A 19385-nucleotide genomic window follows, 5' to 3' on the forward strand; every position below is an offset into this window, starting at 1 on the left:
GAGAGAGAGAGAGAGAGATAGCAGGATCTAGTTTGATAATCATTTCAGCAAGTGCAGAGGTCACGATTAAACACCATCTATGTGCTGTGTATATAGTTTTAAATATGTTATCAGTCGCCATGAATAGCAATTTAGTTATTCTCGACGTCATAGTTTATGCGTACGTTACGCATTCTATTTGCATTTCAAATGCATCTTCGCGACTTGGCTAACCGCTAATTAGCTCACACACTGCACAGACTGGGTAATAATACTAATTAGGGTTGCCTCTGGTATAGCGTGGGAGGAGGATAGAACGCATATAGGCAGGTACTCCGTTCCCTCGGATGCTACTAATGAAAAACCAGCCAATGTTGCTTGTAGTTTAGTTTAGTGTTGTAGTTGTGTTGGTAGTTAGATTCCATCTTTGGGGCATATAGCTGGACGACCTGCAAGGCTGTGACAACAGCGGCGACGACGAGAGGTCTTCACCCCAGCATCTTCTACCAAGCGCAGCATCCTCCCGCTCGCATCGCAGCGAGCGTGGCTTCGGTGATCCTCCCCGGGGCGCCCGTGTCCCCGCGGTCGCTTCCCCGTTAATGGCGTCGCCGCGTTTTCGCATCGGTTAATTAACCTGTTGATTAGTGATTCACCAACACCTAATTAGTCGCTCCGACATTTCGCCTTCGTGCATTTCTCTCATTTTTGACTGGCGACTTTCTCGACTTTCGAGCGCGTGATTCCAACTCACTCACCTGTTGCCACGCGCCCGTGCTCACCTGTGCTCGCTTTGTTTTTCTCTTCCTCCTGCTGCCGCCGCGTCTCTCTCTCCGGAACGTGATGTCCGCCTGGTGGTGGTTTCCGTAAGTACCCGACGCGCCGGCGTTTCGGCGTAGTTCTACTTGGCATGCCGCGTTCGTTGATTTCGCGCGTGCGTGCGTGCGTGTGTGCGTGTGCCGCATGTTTGCGCCGCGAGGTCGCATGGTCGTCGACTAATCAGCCCCGCTAGAGGGCGCCACCGCACGTCGGCGGGAGTTTGCGCGTGTCGTTTGCCGTAGCTAACTGCGTGTTGTCGTTCGCGTTGTCGTGTTTGCTTCGTGGTTTATTTCCCCCCACCCCCCTGTGCGCGCGCGCGTGTTAGACGAAGCCAAAAATGCATCGCTATTAAAAATGTGCAACTCCTAAATCCAATTAAAGTTGATCTTCATTATGGGCAATCGTATCTACCAATATCGGCAGAATCGAAAATGTTGGTGTCTCTTTCAGCCCTGAACTTGCTCTTAAAGCACTGAATAGGTGTATTCGAACGTATCTTGTTCAAGTACGTGTTATTGTTATTGTCATTGTTGCAACATATTGCATATGTAAATGAATAGATCGCGAAAGAAATGCTATTGCGTCTGCCGATATACGGCACTTCAAACTCTGAAATTGAAACTGTATAATTGCATAGCAGTCCCTAGCGACGAAGCACGTGTCAACCACAAACTGGCAATACATTTAGTTTCTATAGATCTCCATTCCCTGTGAGTGTTGGGTCATAGTCTGAAACCACTATATAGTGTAGCAAGTATTGCAGTATGCTATAGTCTGTAGGTACCCTAAGAACTGAGACTAGCCTTTCAGGTGTTATCGGTGTCACCACTCGATTATTAGTTATCGGTCAGTACAACTACATTATTGCGGTACGGGCCCAAATGTTTTCTTTTTGATTTCGGACATGTGGACATAGGTGTTGCACACATTTGTAGTGGATACGTTTTAGGTTGAACGAGCAGCGAGTGTTTGCACGCGACGTGGCGAGACCATTGCTGGCAAGGGGCGCCACCGCGCATTGCCAACAGCGGGGATCGCCACCAAACTGCATGCAGCGCCCCCCTTCGCACACTCAAGATACCACTGCCACAATGCAAGCACTATTTTTCAAGTGGGCGGAGCTCCGGGGAAATCCAGCAAATGGCAATCCAACGGCCGCGAAGTCGCCGCCGAACAAAACATTAGAAATTTCTATGATTTGCATGTTTGTTGGTGGACAAATTTAGATGTTTTAAGCTGAATACGCAAAAATGCATCAAAGACAATGTTCGAGAATTAGGTATATTGGCAAGCATCCGAAAAATTCATGATAAATATTAAATAAACACGTGAACTTAGTTTAGTAAACAGCGTAATGATTTGAAAGTAGTCAATTGGGCGCATTATTTCGTATCACTATTTTATCAAATTTCTCATAAAATAATGGTCGGATTTTTAATATCTTTGCAACTTTTATTAGTCCAAATCTTATTACATAGGATACGAGTAACGTGCCTGCTGTAAAACTTGTAGTAAAAAAGCGTTACAAATTGTAACCGAAATCTGTTTGTGGCAGTGGTAGATTGAGCCCATGAGCGAGAGCGCTATCTGTCGTGGAGTTTGGATCGCCACATCTATGTAGTTGTCATATATTTACCGTAGATGGCACTGCTAGTGAGGCTTGAACAGCGGGCGACCTAGCTGCTCTAGTAAGCTAGCGCGACTGGCAGAATAATTTTATTTACCGGTGGCGAGTCGAATGATGGTTTCATTCCAGCGCCACGTCGCGATCATAGGTGGCAGCACAGTCAGACAAGCACCCGCCCAAATTTCGCGTCGATTACTGGAAGCCTTCGCGAGACGCGTTCTCTTGTTTGTGCGGACTCGCTGCGGCCCGCGAGCGCCCGCGCACGATTGGCTGCTCCGCGCGTGCGCTCCCAACATTAACGTGTGGCAGTAACTAACGCTGAGTCGTGTGTCTTCTTTCTTTCTCTCGCTCGCTCTCTGTCCGCCGTCACAGAGCCCCTTCCCCGAGACCGGTTGAACTGCGATCACCCGAAACATCGATCGAGTTTTCGCTTCTCCTTCTGGGTATGGCTGCACGCGTCGCCGCCGCATCCGGCGCCCCCTGGTGTCGTGCGTGCGCTGCCAGCGCACCGTATATATAAGTAGCGTCTAGCTTCACACTCGTGTGTCGTCGTCCCGTCACTGTTGTGTCGCACTCTGTCGCTTTAGTCTGTCAATGGTGCAGCAGGAGAATGCAGGAAGAAAGGGACGAGAGAGGGTAAGAAGGATGGGACAGGAGAGGGTACAGAGGAGGGGTGGGAGAGGGCAGTAAGGAGGGGTGAGAGAGGGTAAGAAGGAGGGAGCAGGAGAGGGTAGGAAGGAGGGGTGAGAGAGGGTAAGAAGGAGGGAGCATGAGAGGGCAGGAAGGAGGGAGCATGAGAGGGAGGCGACATTGCCATGGGAGATAGAGAAGTTAGGTGTAGTAGGGATCCTCAGAAGCATTTGGTTGGTTTAGAAACAGGGTATTATAGTAGTAATGTTATGTATAGTTTGCACAATGGAAGTATTTTAGAATACCTTGTTATACATGTTGCTAAATCAACCAAATTCTTGCGGGCATCACTGGTACGTAGGTGGTGTGGAATGAGGGAGGGGAAGTGGCGTAGAATTTACTGTAGTCACCGTGTAATAGTAGTAGTAATAGGCCCACGTAATCTGCTAGCTAGTTTTACCTGTTGACATTATTTTTAGTTCATGATAGCACGCGTAGATGTCACCGTAGATTAGCGTCAGATATCCGCTGCTATCAGTCACCGAGAGCCTGATTATGATTTTGTCATTATTTTTGAGTTTTCAGCATGCATGTTTTGTTTCTAGCTGGGGCGGCGTGTAGCTTGCCTGTCTGTCGTCGGTCATCTGCGTACGATGTATGAGAGCTTGGTGATGGGATACGCTAGGTCGGCCTAATGATTTGTATGACCATGTAATAAATGACATAATAAATATGTGACGCATGCGCACGTTTACGTGTACATATATATATATATATATATATATATATATATATATATACATATACACGTAGCAGTATGTGTACTCACACGTACGTATTTAGTGATGGCATCCAAAAATTATTGAAGTTTTTAGTCACGGAAGTGTAGTTTGTTCAACCTTGCAGCATAGATGATAACTAGAATATTCGTAGAAACGTTGACCATGCATGTGTTGCTGCATAGCCCAGATATCCACTCTAATTACCATCTGCCAAATGTGCATTTCATGTGAAATGGTTTAAAGTTAGATATGAAAAACGTATGACCGTTTTTAATATAGTTTCGAAATTTTCGAGTTCTACGGTGGCCATAGTTTAATATCATTTTGTTCACTTGATATGATTCACTTTTGATGCTGTGTTTGCGAGAACTTTACTCATTGTCTGGTTCATATTAAAGTTTAGTTTTCCACGAAATGACGAAATTTTTGATGGAAATTTTGAAGCAATTAGAATAGCTACATGAAGCGGTTCTTCTGAAATAAATTTCTCGTCATACAAAATCTTTCATCATCATCTTTCGAGAGAGTCGGGCGACAGTCTTGCAATACACATCGTACAGCTCACGTTGATCCTTACTCTGAACTGACATGCGGACCTCATTCAGCAAACTACTGCTTTACATTTAGTGCATGACAGTTGTATTCATATGATTTTAGAAATTTTGCTTTGCATGGTGGCGCTGCAAAAAGCCGTGTATTGCATGGTGGCACTGCAAGCGACCGTGCGTCGTATGGTGGCGCCGCAAGCGACCGTGCGTCGCATGGTGGCGCTGCAAGCGGCCGTGCGTCGCATGGTGGCGCTGCAAGCGGCCGTGCGTCGCATGGTGGCGCTGCAAGCTGCCCTGTGTTGCGTGGTGGCGCTGCAAGCGGCCCTGTGTCGCGTGGTGGCGCTGCAAGCGGCCGTGCAACGCATGGTGGCGCTGCAAGCGGCCTTGCATCGCATGGTGGCGCTGCAAGCATTTTTATATCTGCCGTTAGTTATGTAAAGTTGGTTTTGCTGACTTGCGCAGGCGACTGTTTGTTCCCTTGTTCCAGCATCGTGAGTATTACATTTTCATTCGTACTCGTATATTACTTGGGAGGGTGGCGGTCTAGGTAGAGTGTTCATGTGAGGCTCATACTCTTCATCCTCAAATAACACCGACCTTCTCATGACTGGAGACGCCTAATCACTCTCATTCTATAGTCACAGTCATTCACTTCATTCATGCTCATTCACTTCGTTCACGCTCATTCACTTCGTTCACACACATTCACTTTGGTCACGCTCATTCACTTTGGCCACGCTCATTCACTTCGTTCACTTCACGCTTCACCCTACCCCTATTTAATGGTGGGATGCTGCAGTAACCCTGTACAACGGTCGGAGGTGGGAGGTGTGGAGCGAGTTTGCCGCTCGCTGGGGGATACTAACATGGCTGCTGTCGTGCGTCGTAACACTAGTATCGAGTCGCAACACTGCTACGCACTGCTGCTACGCAAGTGTGTACGGATGCCCGCAGAGCAACGGGTGGCATGGCAACGCATCGTCGTCGTATGCTAGCGAGAATGCGCTGGTACACGTTATCAAGTGTTGATACTGCTGATGCTGGATGTGTTCTTCTGGAGCTAGATCTAGAACTATAGCCCTTCGCTGTGGCCTGTGGCCTGTGGCAGAGCGAAGGGCTATAGTTCTAGAGCTAGTCTGGAGGGTGCTGTAGAGGTTGGTCGATGCATGGTCATGACCCGTTGCTCTGTGCGCGCATCCGCGGAAAGTGCTAGCTGGTGATTAAGGGCTGGCAGAAGGGGGATGCATGATCGTTAGAGGTTGGCAGGTGGGGTGAAGCTGGCAAGACTCTAGGAGAGGCTTGGTGTGAGCTAACAGTGGTATGTGGTGATTGTGTGCGTGCGTGCGTGTGTGCGTGCGTGCGTGTGTGCGTGCGTATCACGTGTCAGTGGTGCACTGCTAAAAAAATTCCCCTCGTTCAACCGTTTCCTGCCCGCCCGGAAAATCGTCACCGCCACATGCGTTCCGAGTAACGCCAGCTCATCTTAACAAAATGCAGGGGGCGCCACTGCTGGGCACGCCTTAAAGCGTCGACACGACCACGGCGGCTCGTAATGGCTTGCGATCGCGCGGGAAGCAAGCGCCCCCTGGTTTGTGTTTTTGCGAATGTCCCGTCGCGTCTGCTTCTCGCGCGACGACGGGAATCGGGTACGTGCGGGGGTGGGGGGCGGGGGGAGGGTAGGATGAGGCAGTCGAGTAATATGTTTTTCGCATGTTTTAATATTTTTGCCGCTGCGGAGTTTCTGTTTTTTGTTGTTGTTTCGGAGGGAACGTTAAACCCCCCCTCTCCGAGGTTTTATTTCAAGCATGTTGAGCATGCATGCATGCTCGTGGGGGGCGGGGGCATGACGAGGCTGGTCGCACGCAACCCCGCCCCGCCCCACCCCGCCCCACGCATGGTTGTCACCCCTACCACCTCCCCCGCATGAGTTCCCCTCCCTCTGGAGCATGGTCACAGTCGGAGAATGGCGCCGTGTGACTGCGGCGCCCTCGCGTGGCGAACTGTGTCGCGATCGTGTTCTGGCGTGTGCGACGTCGCTAAGCGTTAAAGTTTTCGTTTGGCGGTAAAATCGTGACGCGAGTGATTTAGAATCATTACAATTCGACACGAGCGTGATTTTTAATTGGGATTAATTAATATTTTGGGTTTGATACTCCCACGCGGTAGTGACTGGTGTCTGCGCGGTGTCACGCGTTGTCACAGAGTACTGACTGTCATCTATGCAGTGTCACATGTTGTCACGAGGTACTGACTGTCATCTACGCAGTGTCACGCAATGCTGACCAGTGTCTGTGCATTGTCAGTTTGCCACACGGTGCTCTCTCAATCGCCTGTGCGGTGTCACATGTCACGCGATTCTGACTGTCATCTGTGTGGTGTCACATGTCACGCGATTCTGACTGTCATCTGCGCGGTGTCACATGTCACGCGATTCTGACTGTCATCTGCGCGGTGTCACATGTCACGCAATTCTGACTGTCATCTGCACGGTGTCACATGTTACGCGTTGTCACGCGATTCTGACTGTCGTCTGCGCGGCGGTGTCACGCGATGCTCACTGTCACCTGCGTGGTGTCACGCGATTCTAACTGTCACCAGCGCAGTGTCGCGTGATGCTGATTGTCGTCTGCGCTTGCTCCCGCTTCAGCCTGATGAAATGAAGGAGGACTACAGTGACCTGCCGCCGAGTCAGCGCCGCAAGAAGCTGCTTGCCAAGCTGGAGGGCATCCAAACGCATATCAACCAGGAGACGGCTGCCAGGTAACAACAGTAACAGCAGAGGCAGCAGCAGCAGCAGTAAAAGTAGCAGGGGTAGTGGTAGCAACAACAACAGCAGTAAATGTAGCAGTGGTAGTGGTAGCAGTAGCAGAGGCAGCAGCAGCAACAGTAGCAGTAGTAGTACCAGCAGCAGCAGCAACAACAACAAAGTCACTGCTAGCTAGTGATTTATAATATCACCGCTAGATGGCAGCACGTGCAGTCTTGCTGGGTCGGCATATGTTTCTATGAACCAAAGTATGGTTGTGACGCACACTGACGTCATGCACGAACTCGGCTCCGAAGTTGAATGCATACAGCCTGCTGATGGTGCTGGTGGTTGCATGCTACGCCCTACTCCCTAACTCTAACCCTAACCCTAATTAAATTTAATTAACACTAATAAATTTAATTAAATTTAAAAAAAAGTAATAAAAAATTGTAAATAAATCATGTAAATATTTGCGTTAATTGGGAAAAAATAGTTAAATGGATAAAGATAGAAAAATAGAAAAATAAAAAAAATTAAACATGGGATTCGAACCAAAGACTCATACGTAACACCCGCCGGCACACGAGCTCGGCTATTCAGCGTAATTAGAATAATATATTATGGATGTTCCATGCATACATGGATGTGCGTGCGTGATTGGTCTATGGTGGTAGATAGCCACTGACGTCACACTGACGTCACGACCATACTTTCCACGGTTCATGGAAACATGCCCACCCTTTTGCTGACATGCTAAATCCTCCCTAGCTAGTAGTTCGTGATGTCACCACTAGATGGCAGCACGTGCTCGTTGTCATGGCTACATCGTTCTTGTCGTCTGCAGGGACGCGCTGCAGAAGATGAAGGCTGTGTATGAGGAGAATCCGGCGCTAGGCGACCCGAACAGCCTCGACAAGCAGCTGAACGAGAACGGAGACAAGCTGGACAAGCTGCGGCTAGAGCAGCAGAAATTCCAGGTACGCACGCGCACCCGTCTGCCTGCCTCGCGGCACCGCTGAGCGCATCATCATAGTTATCGCTCTCATCATCGTCGGCGTCATCATCACCGTTGTCGTCGTCGTCGTTATTGCTGTCATCATCGTTATCACTGTCATCATCCTCATCATCATTCTTGTCGTTATCGCTCTCATCATCATCATCACCATCATCATCGTTATAGCTTTCATCATCATCTTCATCATCATCATTATAGCTCTCATCATCATCATCATCATCATCATCCTCGTCATTATCACTCACATCATCATCATCATCATCATCGTTATCACTCATCATCGTCCTCGTCGTTGCAGTCGTACTTGGACGAGGCTGAGAACAAGCTGACGCCGAACACGATGAAGCGAAGTCGCAACAGCTTCCCGACAGACAACATGTCGCGCAGCTCGTCCGACCTGCAGGTGGGAGGGGGAGGCAGCGCGCGCAACAGCCACATGCTGCAGAGCCCGCAGAACACGCAGCACGAGTAAGTACTACACACTTATTACGGCTGCTGGTACTACTACTACTGGTTGCTGGTACTACTACTACTGGTTGCTGTGTGTGTGCGTGCGTGCGTGCGTGCGTGCGTGCGTGCGTGCGTGCGGACGTGCGTGCGTGCGTGCGTGCGTGCAAACACGCAGCACGACTAAGTACTAAACCCACCTACTACTACGACTGTTACAGGCTACTACTATTACTATAGCCTGCTGTGGATGTGTGTGCGTGTGTGCATGCGTGCGTGCGTGCGTGCGTGCGAGCGTGTACGTGTGTGCGTGTGTACCCACTCTGTTGTCTCTACTGCCCCTACTACTGTCTTATCCTACGCTTGTCGCTAATAATACCTCCATTTACCCTTCTTCCTAATACTGACTCGCCCTATCCCCACTCCCTACTACTGCCTCATGCTACGTGTGTCTCTAATTATAATGCCTACCCTAACCCTTCTCCTTAGTACTGACTCAAGCTAACCCTCTCCTACGCTTGTCTCTAATAATGCCCCCCTCATTCCTCCCTAGTACCTGCTCACCCTGTGGCTCTCCTATGCTCCCTGTGCCATACATCTCCATACAATACATAATAGTGGCTCTTATACTTGGTCAACATGAAGCTTGTGTTAGGGGTGGGTCAGCCGTCCGACTGACCGACTGTGAACTTGCTTGCAGGTCTCACTCTAGATGTTACTACAGGTAACTGTGAAGTACTGTTAGTGCCGTCGCTGTCGCTTGTAGCCGTGTGTCGCACAGTCGCACCTGTGTGTGTGCGCGCGTGCGTGCGTGCGTGCGTGCGTGCGTGGGTGCGTGCGTGCGTGCGTGCATGCGTGTGCTGGTGCTACGATCAATCAACTCGGCGTACATGTGCAAATGTTGCGGTGCGGGTGATCACTTAATCAGCACGATGATCTAGCGATGCCTGAAATTTGCGAGATTTTTTAATAAGAGGATTATTTTCCGACCTAGCGATGTTATCAAGAGCTAATAATACCTATTACTACAGCTATAATTACCTACAGGTATTATTAGCTCTTGATGTTATGCACATGCTTTTAGCTGGCGGAGAAGATGAGTTGTGCTTTGTAGGTTTCGCAACAAGCCTCCCCTTCACACACGTGTTGATAATACGCCTCTATACTACCTACTACCCTACACCCGCTCACCCCCTCGCATTGTCATAAGTAGTTTGCTTGCTTACGATGAGTTGCCGATGTCCGATGTGGCTTTTAGATCTGTTAGGTCTGAAATGTTGAAGCGTGAATGTATTTTGCTGGTATTGGCGCAATTCTTGATGTTTTTGTATGTATTCTTGTTATGCTATTTCTTATGAGTCGTGTTTGCATTCGACGGTAACGTCAAACGTAGGTGCGTGTGTGTATAGCAGACAGCCGGTGTGCGCGTGCGCGTGCGTTCGTGTGTACGCGCGTGAGTGCGCGTGCGTTCGTGTGCGTGTGTGTGCATGCGCGTGTACGCGCGTGAGTGCGCGTGCGTTCGTGTGTGCGAGTGTGTGCGCGCGTGCGTGCGTGAGTGCGCGTGCGTTCGTGTGCGTGCGCGCGTGCTCCCCGGGGCCGTACAATCAGCATGTTGTCTGACGTCTAGGTCTTCTGTTAGTCCAGAGAGCGGCATCGACACGACGGGTGGAACCAACTCCGACTTCGACCAGGGAGAGTTTGAGGACGACTACTATCAGACCTTCCCCGTGCTCGGTGTCGCCAAGGCCCTATATCACTTCGATGGTGAGTTCGAGCGTGAGCGCATGTGAGCATGTGTGAGGGAGTGTGCATGAGCGAGCGTGAGCGTGCGTGAGAGTGAGCGTGCGTGAGCGAGAGTGAGCGAGCGTGAGCGTGATCGCGCGTGAGCGTGCGTACGTGAGCGGGCGTGAGTGTGCGTGAACGAGCGTGAACGTGCGTGATCGCGCGTGAGCGTGTGTGAGTGTGCGTGAACGAGCGTGAGTGTGCGTGAACGAGCGTGAGCGTGCGTGATCGCGCGTGAGCGTGCGTGAGGAGCATGCGGGTTGCAGTGCGTCCGATGATGTTGTTGCGAGATGCACCGATGATGCGCGTGAGATTGTGATCGCTGCCTCGTGAGATGTCAGAGCCGTAGCTAGCTGAGGGAGGAGGGCGGGCAAGGGAGGAGTCCCCCCCCCACACACACACAAATACAGATGCTATTACATGGTCAATCGCGAACTGTGCACGGTCAGCTTCCCACAACACAGACTGCGCGTGGCTCTCTCTCTCCCCCTGGGTGAATTTAGTTAGCTACGGGCCGCGATATGCGTCGTCTGTAGCAGCATCAGCAGCAGCAGCCGTCTGTGATAGTGATATTGACGGTGCTGTGTCTGTAAACATAACATGAGAAGCTAATAATGACAAATTTCTCATTATTAGCTCCTGATAACATCAGGAGTTAATAAAGACAACATAATTTGTCTTTATTAACTCCTGATAACATGACAGTAAGCGTGACAGTAACACTGCGGTATGTACGTAGTCGTGTCAATAACCGTGTACAAATCTTCCCCGTGTAACAGTACCGTCTGTCGTAGCAGCAGTGCACGCGTAGCTGTCACATTCACACACTGACATCGCCGTAGTTTCTGACCTTTAGTCTGTGAGCGTTACAGGCTGTAACGTTAACAGTGCTGTGTGTAACAGTAACTATACAGTCTGTAATGTTAACCCTTGCAGTGTGTCGCGGAGACCATGCAGTCTGTAACCAGTGCTGTGTGTAACGGTAACCATACAGTCTGTAATGTTAACCTTGCAGTGTTTCGCGGTGACCATACAGTCTGTTGATCGCGATAGACGATGTTTCGCGCCAAAAATAAAAATGCGTCGATTTTTTTTCGCCGAGTTTCGCCCCCATTTTAAAAAGAAAAATTCGCCAGCGTTTTGATGGTTGCTGCGCTTGAGCGCAGACGCGGTAGTTATGGCGACGCTGACGTGTTTTACTGACTCTTGTTTTCCTTTCCGTTCACCTATCGGCATGCAGAGGAATCGGCAGGTATGATGATTATCACACACACACGCACACGTGTTGTGACGAGTGGCGCACATACTTTATATACTACACATTCGGCACCGTTTTTTACGCAGTTAACTCGGTGTTGTTGTCGCTGTTGTCGTTGTTTTGTTGTTGTTGTTGTTGTTTGTTGTTGTTTGTTGAAGCATCAGGGAGAGCAGAGTGCGCATTGCACGTTGAATGCGCTGCAGTGTTAGCATTCGTTGTGGCACTGCCCCCCCCCCTCCGCATGCGTAACTGTTGTTAGAGTTGTTGGCACTGCTAGATGCGTGGATGTCGTGAGAAGACAGTGTTCAGGTTGATTTTGCATGAAATTCGCCTGTTCTGTCTGTGAAGACGGTAACGCATCCACGGAGTGCCAAGTGTAACAAGTGTGTGTGTGTGTGTGTGCGTGCGTGCGTGCGTGCGTGCGTGCGTGCGTGTGTGTGCGTGTGCGTGTCTGTGTGTGTGCGTGTGCGTATGCGTGTGCGTGGGCGCGCGCGTGCGTGCGTGCGTGTGTGTGTGCGTGCGCGTGCGCGTTTGCATGTGTATAACTTAGTAACAGTTGCCAGCATTGGAAAAATCATTCCTAATACCAATTCGTTTGCAAATTCACTCACGTGTAGTTGATTCGTGTTACATGTTTTTAAGGCATGCATCCTTAGCATTGATAATGTTACTGCTAGGCACCGTTGCGTTGCATGAGTTGTGTGTTTATATTCCGTCACGAAGCAGTGACTGCGTTAATTCCACACGAAACATCGGCTGAAGTTTAGGATGATTCATTTCACCATTAGCAAACATTTATTTCACGTCGATATAACTTAACGTTGAGTGTTAGAATGCTATTAATCAGAGTCTTTATATTTAGCGTGCATGACAGGCGTGAGTCTGTATTGTGTTCTTCATTCAATGCATATGGTTCATTTTTTGATATCTTTTTTTCTCATTTTGTTCTCTCTCTCTCGCGCGCGTGCTCTCTCTCTCTCTCTCTCTCTCTACATCGGTCTTCATCATGCTCCTCTCTCGGGGATCGCTCCGTGTCTCTGCTCTCGCTCTCTCATCTCTTTCTTTTATCATCTAATGTATCGATTAATCTAATTAATCTATCTATCATATCTTCATCCTATCTCTCTCCTGTCTCGTCATCTAGTCATCTCTCTCTCTCAGGCTTATCTTCTCTACAGTCGTCACTGCATCTAACGTTTCCATACTTATGCTATCTGTCTCTATGCTTCTCGTCGGGTACTCGTCTTCGCTCTTCCTCTTTCTATCTCTCTCTCTTCCTCTCTCGCTCTCCCTCTCTCCCTATAACTCTCCCGTACAATAGCGCGTAGTCTACACATCATCTCTCCCCCTTCCGCCTGCCCCGCACGTTACGCTCGCCTACCTTCACACCGCTACATCTCTCTTCTCCCCTCTCGTCTTGCAGCGTCGAACGAGGGCTCGGTGCCGATGGAGGAGAGCGAGGAGTTTCACGTCATCGAGAAGGACCAGGGCGACGGCTGGACGCGCGTACGCAAGCTCAACGGCGAGGAGGGCTTTGTGCCGTCCTCCTACATCGAGATCGAGCTCAACAATCCCTAGCGCCCCCTGGCGAGCACGGGCGGCCGCGCGCGATTCTTGTACATACGAAAAACTCTTAGGTGTTGATCGTCGACCGTAACCGGGGGGTGGGTGGCCGGGGGAGGGAGGGGGTGTCGTCTCCGGAGTCAGCTCGAGGGGGAGCGTCGTCCGGTTGTACCGCCTGGCGACCGTCTCGCGGACGAAGGTGGCAGTTTTACGCGGCAGAGTGGATCGAGCTGACTGCGTCGTCTTCCGGGAGCCAGACCCGTGTTTTATACGCGCCCTCGGTGTCAGACAGCTAGTGTTAACTCGACGTAAATTTTGTTGTTATTACCCGGTTGCCAAGCAACCATTCCGTGTACCGCAATGCCAAATGTCACGTCGCAGACTTTTAGAGGGGTGGGTTGATGACGCGGACGGATACCTGTTTGCACACATGCGGACACAGTGAGCCGTGTGTAAGTCATTTAACTTATTGTCGTGTATCTTAACTTATTAAGATGCAAAGTGAGGACGAGATTGAAAGAGAGAGAGAGAGAGAGAGAGAGAGAGCTCCTATTAAGATTTCTAAAGATTTTTAACGATTTTAATTTACGTACTTGCTCATGTGTTAATCCTACGTGCTTCGGTGCCTCGGGGTCTCTCTGTATGTTGATGCAGCAGTGGACCCAGTGTTTTGGTGGGTAGGCAGTATCAGTACTGGGCAATGGGGAAATCGGCAACTGGAAGTTGTAGCAGCTTCACAGTGTCCACCCAGCTGTGGTTGGATGGTTACAGCAATACTGTATCATGCTGGCTGTTGTGAGTGAGTGGGTCACTCGTGAGTCAGTGAGAGAGTTAGCGAGTGAGTGAGCGAGTGAGTGAGTGAGTGAGTGAGTGGGTGAGTGAGTGAGTAAGTGCGTGCGTGAGTGAGTGAGTGTTTGAGTGAGTAAGTGCGTGAGTGAGTGAGTGCATGTGTGCGTGCGTGTGTGAGTGAGTGAGCGAGTGAGCTAGTGCCACGCGTCACACAGACACCGCTCCCAAGTCACAGTCACAGTCACAGCTACAGTCACAGCTGAGAACCCGAGGCACCGAGACGAGACATGCAGATTGATGATTCTGAGACAGAGAGACTGGGCGAGACGTCACGCAGCCGAGTGTATCATACGTTAGGGTGCGCGTAGGTTTCCTTTTGCAATTATCCTGTGTAAGATAGGGACGAAGTTGTATAAAATTTAACGTGTTATATATAAATAATTATATATGTGTGTGTGTGTGTATGTCTAGCCGTGTGCGTGCGCGTGAGTACGCACGTATACCCAACCGTGGCTCGCTCGCTGGATATCTACTCTGCCATCTTATTTTCCCTAACGCTGGTTGGATGTGAATTGACAATATCGTCGGTGCGTGCGATTCGGGATCGAATGTTCGAGCGCACGAGGCGAATTCCGATAATCCACTAAAGTTGCCGCGATTCCTTCTGTGAAGGGCGTGGTACGGTCGTCGTGGTTCGAACGTAATTCTGTAGAAACTTTCGCTCGCTGCGTACTAATTCCTTTGACGTGAACACCGGTCGTGTGTTAACTCATCGTATGATTCTTATGAACTTGGTTGCTAGTAACCCCCCCCCCCCTCTTCCCTTGTCATGTTGTATAAATATATATATATCTCTTTACTATCGTGTGCGCGTTAAGAGTTCACACGCGCAGGTGGACGTGTGAAGGTGGAAGGCGAGTGCGCGTGACGTCACTAGGTCGCCTCACAAGGTCAACGAACGAAGTCGGTGAGGTCACCACTGAATAAAGGTCACGACGTCGCGTCGACGGCAACTCACGACGAAGTCGTGATGTTGGATGCTGCCGCGAGAGGGCGTCGTGAGTCTTTGGTTCGATTATTATGGGCGCGTTTTACGCTAAAATCTGCTTTGTAAGTGCTGCGAGTTGTCGGTCATCTGTAGCAGCGGTGGGGGTGAGGCGGAGCGGAACGAGTAGGTAATTGTGAGCTGGTAAAGCTGTGGTGCCTGCGTGCATGAAGCTTGCATGCTGGGCTGTGGCTTCCTGTCTTCTTCTTCCATCTTCTCGCGTCGTCTCTCGCGCCTTGTCGCTCTCGCGCGCGCGCTCTCTCTCTTCGTTGCATTGTGGCCGGCTAGTTGATATCAATCGCCATGTCTGCCACCGTCCACGGCTCGTCTTAGTTTCCGAAGACGACTACAGGTGGCACCAGCTGTATTTTACCACTTGCAATAAATGTACGTTGTTGTGTCCCTATAATAAGTGAGTGTTCACACTGTTTTTGCTTGTGTCTTTTTCGTGGATTATGTATGTGAAATTCTCATGCTACAGTGGAGTCGAGTGTAACACCTTACGGTGTGTAATGTGATTGTCTTGCATTTGAACAGAAGAGCAGCAATTTCGATTGTTTTATAATAAATTATGTAAAACGTGCATAGAGGGCAGCACCGTCTAACCCCACCGTTTGAGTCCAGACGATATTTTTACACATGCGCATGCTCATTCGGTCCGTTTTTGTTCCGAACAGACTTGAAATTTCTCTATTATAATAATCACAAAACGAGCAACTTATTAGAATTTATGTGAACAATTTTATGTACACAATACAATAGATCATACAATATATTAAGCTTTTTTGAAAAATTCTTACAAAAATCATAAATACGAATTTATTTCATTCAGCGAATATTGGTAGTGGTCTTGATGAAATTATTTTAAATGGCCACGTCTATATATATGACTCGAGTCAATACACACTAACTAGTCGATTCATCACGATAATACTAAAGCAATGTATTCTACGCTCTGAGATTGAATTGCTCGCTTCCTGCAATAGGTGGCGCTGTGAGCGGTTACCGCGGCAGCAGTCGGCTTCATGTTAAAACGTCTATAACAAAATACGAACAGAAAGAATTTCGTAAAATGCCGTGATGTCACCACGCATGAGGGAAACTTGCTTCCTTCAACAGAAGGCGAAAGTCTTGCACAGAAAAGAAAGTACTCGTGAAATCCCCGTTCATCGATCGCCGGATTGAAATACACTTCTGTGAAACGGCTACGAAAAAACGTGCGATTATTCATTACAAAATCAACGCTTAACTCGTAAGATAAAAATTCTGTAATACAATATGAAAAACACCACATATTGAACACAATCGGTTCGTTCAATAATCTGTGCTACACCCATGTTCGCGGCGACACCTACAGGGTTCCACCTTGTCCGACATGCACGCGCTTGCAGCGCCACCTAGAGGGCTCCAGCTTGTCCGACATGCACGCGCTCGCAGCGCCACCTTCAGGGCTCCAGCTTGTCCGACATGCTGCGCGCACTCGCAGCGCCACCTTCAGGGCTCCAGCTTGTCCGACATGTCTCGCGGCGCCACCTTCAGGGCTCCATCTCGTCCGACATGTCTCGCGGCGGCGCCACCTTCAGGGCTCCAGCTTGTCGGATATGCTGCGCGCACTCGCAGCGCCACCTTCAGGGCTCCATCTCGTCCGACATGTCTCGCAGCGCCACCTTCAGGGCTCCATCTCGTCCGACATGTCTCGCAGCGTCACCTTCAGGGCTCCAGCTTGTCCGACATGTCTCGCGGCGGCGCCACCTTCAGGGCTCCAGCTTGTCCGACATGACGGTGAGCAGCAGCGAGAACTTAGCGTAGCGGACCGCGCGATCGGCGTCGGCGCCGCGCGCGCCGAACAGCAGCCGCAGGTGCATCTCGCTGCGGAACACCTGCAGCAGCTCGTCGCGATACACCTGCCCGCCGCCGCCGCCCAGGTACGTCGCCGCGTTGCTGCGGTAGACAGGCGTCTGCCGAGCGACGACGCGTCCGCCAGCGAGGTGCGCGGCGACGGCGTCCATCGACAGGTCCCAGTCGGCGGCGGCGTCGATGAGGTCGCCGGCAGAGGTCGTCTCGAGCAGCTGCAGCAGCGGGCAGATGAACGGGATCGAGACGTTGGCGTCGTGCAGGCCCATCGTGCCGCCGCTCGTCAGGTTCTTCAGGTGCGGCCGCAGCTTGGCGTCGAACGTCGCGGCGGCGGCGGCGTGCCGCAGCGCGAGGCGCCCCCAGGTGAGCGCGAGGCGCGCGATCTGTGAAGAGGAAGGGGGCGAGCGTGAGCGAGGGGATCTGCAGCGAGAGAGGGGATGTGTGTGATGGAGGGAATGTGCGTAAGTGAGCGTGGTGGCGAGGTGTGGTTTTTTTTGGGGGGGGGGTTTGGCAGGGGTAGTAAGTATAGCGGACCTGCTGGAGAGGTGAGGGGGTTATAGTGTACATAGTATAGCACCTGCTGGAGAGTGAGGGGGTTATAGTGTAGCATAGTATAGCACCCTGCAGGCTGAGAGGTGAGGGGTTATAGTGTATGCATAGTAAGAGCACCTGCTGAGAGGTGAGGGGGTATAGTGTAGCATAGTATAGCACCCTGTGCTGGAGAAGTGAGGGGTTATAGTGTAGGCATAGTATAGCACCCTGAGCTGGAGAGGTGAGGGGGTTATAGTGTAAGCATAGTATAGCACCTGCTGAGAAGGTGAGGTTATAGTAGCATAGTATAGCAGACCTGCTGGAGAGGTGAGGTGGGTATAGTGTACATAGTATAGCAACCGCGGGGGACTGCTGGAGAGGTGAGGGGGTTATAGTGTTAGCATAGTATAGGCACCCTGCTGTGAGATGGTGAGGGGTTTATAGGTAATAAGGGCGCAAATAATATAGTATAGCAACCCTGCTTGAGAGTTAAGGGGTTCATAGTGTAGCATAGTATAAGCACCCTGCTGAGAGGTGAGGGGGTTATAGTGTAGGCATAGTTATATGCGACCTGCTGGAGAGGTGAGGGGTTATAAGTGTAGGGCATAGTAATAGCGGCCTGCTAGAGAGGTTAGAGGGGGTTATAGTGTAGCAAGTAGTATATCACCCTGCTTGGAGAGTGAGGGGGTTTATGAGTGTAGCATAGTATAGCGACCTGCTGAGAAGGTGAAGGGGGTCTATAGTCGTAGCAATAGTATAGCAGCCCTGCTGGAGAGGGTGAGGGGTTATAGTGTAGCATAGAATAGCACCCGCTGAGAGGTGAGGGGGTTATGAGTGTAGGCATAGTAATAGCAACCCTGCTGGAGAGGTGAGGGGTTATAGTTAGCAAAGTAACAGCGACCTGCTGGAGAGGTGAGGGGGTTATAGTGTAGCATAGTATGAGCACCCTGCTGGAGAGTGGCAGGGTTTATAGTGTAGCATAGTATAGGCGACCTGGCTGGAGAGGTGAGGGGGTTTATAGTGTGAAGCATAGTATACGGCGGCCGCTAGAGAGGTGAGGGGTTATAAGTGTACTAGTTATAGCACCTCTGCTGGAGAGGTAGGGGTTATAGTGTAGCATAGTATAGCGACCTCTGTAGAGGTGAGGGGTTGAATAGTTAGCAGTAGCTATATAGCAAGCCTGCTGGAGAGGTGAGGGGTTATAGGTAGCATAGTATAGCACCCTGCTTTGGAGAGTGAGGGGTTTAAGTGTAGCACTAGTAAATAGGCGGCCTGCTGGAGAGGATGGGTATATGTAGCATAGTATAGCAAGCCTGCTGGAGAGGTGAGGGGCGTTATAGTTAGCATAGTATAGCACCCTAGCTGGGAGAGGTGAGGGGTATAGTGTAGCAATAGTAAGGCACCCTGCTGAGAGGTGAGGAGTTATAGTGTAGCATAGTCATAAGCACGCGCTGCTGAGAAGGGTGAGGGGGTTATAGTGTAAGCATAGTATTCACGGCACCCTGCTGGAGAGTGAGGCGGGTCTATACTGTAGCATAGTATAGCGGCCCCTGCTGGAGGGAGGTAGGGGTTATAGTGTAGCATACGTATAGGCAGCCATGCTGAGAGGTGAAGGGTTCAAGTGTAAGATAGTATAAGCAGAACCTGCTGGAGGAGGTGAGGGGGTTATAGTGTAGCAAGTATAGCACCCTGCTGGAGCGATGAGGGGTTTATAGTGTAGGCATAGTATAAGCACCTGCTGAAGTGAGGGGGTGTAATAGTGTAGCAAATAGTATAGCACGCCTGCTGGAAAGGTGAAGCGTTATAGTGTAGCAATATATAGCACGCCTGCCTGGAGAGGTGAGGGGGTTATAGTGTAGCATAGATAGGCACCCTGCGGAGAGGTGGAAGGGGTTATAGTGTAGCATAGTATAGCACCTGCTGAACGAGGTGAGGGGTTAAGTGTAGGCATAGTTAGCGACCTGGGCTGG

The 19385-nt window shown here is 50.3% G+C and overlaps 2 protein-coding genes across 2 annotated transcripts in view; one reads left to right on the top strand and one right to left on the bottom strand.

Annotated features, from left to right (window-relative positions):
- Window positions 1–15442, top strand: part of LOC106809270 (formin-binding protein 1-like) — an 81183-nt gene extending 65741 nt beyond the window's left edge. Inside the window, exons 11-19 of the mRNA XM_014812282.1 lie at window positions 420–531; window positions 4492–4678; window positions 4732–4873; window positions 7030–7142; window positions 7976–8108; window positions 8445–8614; window positions 10221–10357; window positions 11616–11627; window positions 13057–15442. Coding sequence (XP_014667768.1) covers window positions 420–531; window positions 4492–4678; window positions 4732–4873; window positions 7030–7142; window positions 7976–8108; window positions 8445–8614; window positions 10221–10357; window positions 11616–11627; window positions 13057–13211 — 1161 coding nt within the window. The 3' untranslated portion in view covers window positions 13212–15442. The remainder of the gene's footprint in view (window positions 1–419; window positions 532–4491; window positions 4679–4731; window positions 4874–7029; window positions 7143–7975; window positions 8109–8444; window positions 8615–10220; window positions 10358–11615; window positions 11628–13056) is intronic.
- Window positions 15443–15748: 306 nt separating this feature from the next.
- LOC106809271 overlaps window positions 15749–19385 on the bottom strand; it is a gene marked incomplete in the record, with an annotated part of 82852 nt that continues 79215 nt past the window's right edge. Inside the window, 1 exon segment of the mRNA XM_014812283.1 lies at window positions 15749–17304. Within this exon segment, the coding sequence (XP_014667769.1) occupies window positions 16785–17304 (520 nt within the window).

The sequence above is a fragment of the Priapulus caudatus genome, unplaced genomic scaffold, assembly GCF_000485595.1.
Source record: "Priapulus caudatus unplaced genomic scaffold, Priapulus_caudatus-5.0.1 Scaffold341, whole genome shotgun sequence".
Classification (NCBI taxonomy): Eukaryota; Metazoa; Priapulida; class Priapulimorpha; order Priapulimorphida; family Priapulidae; genus Priapulus; species Priapulus caudatus.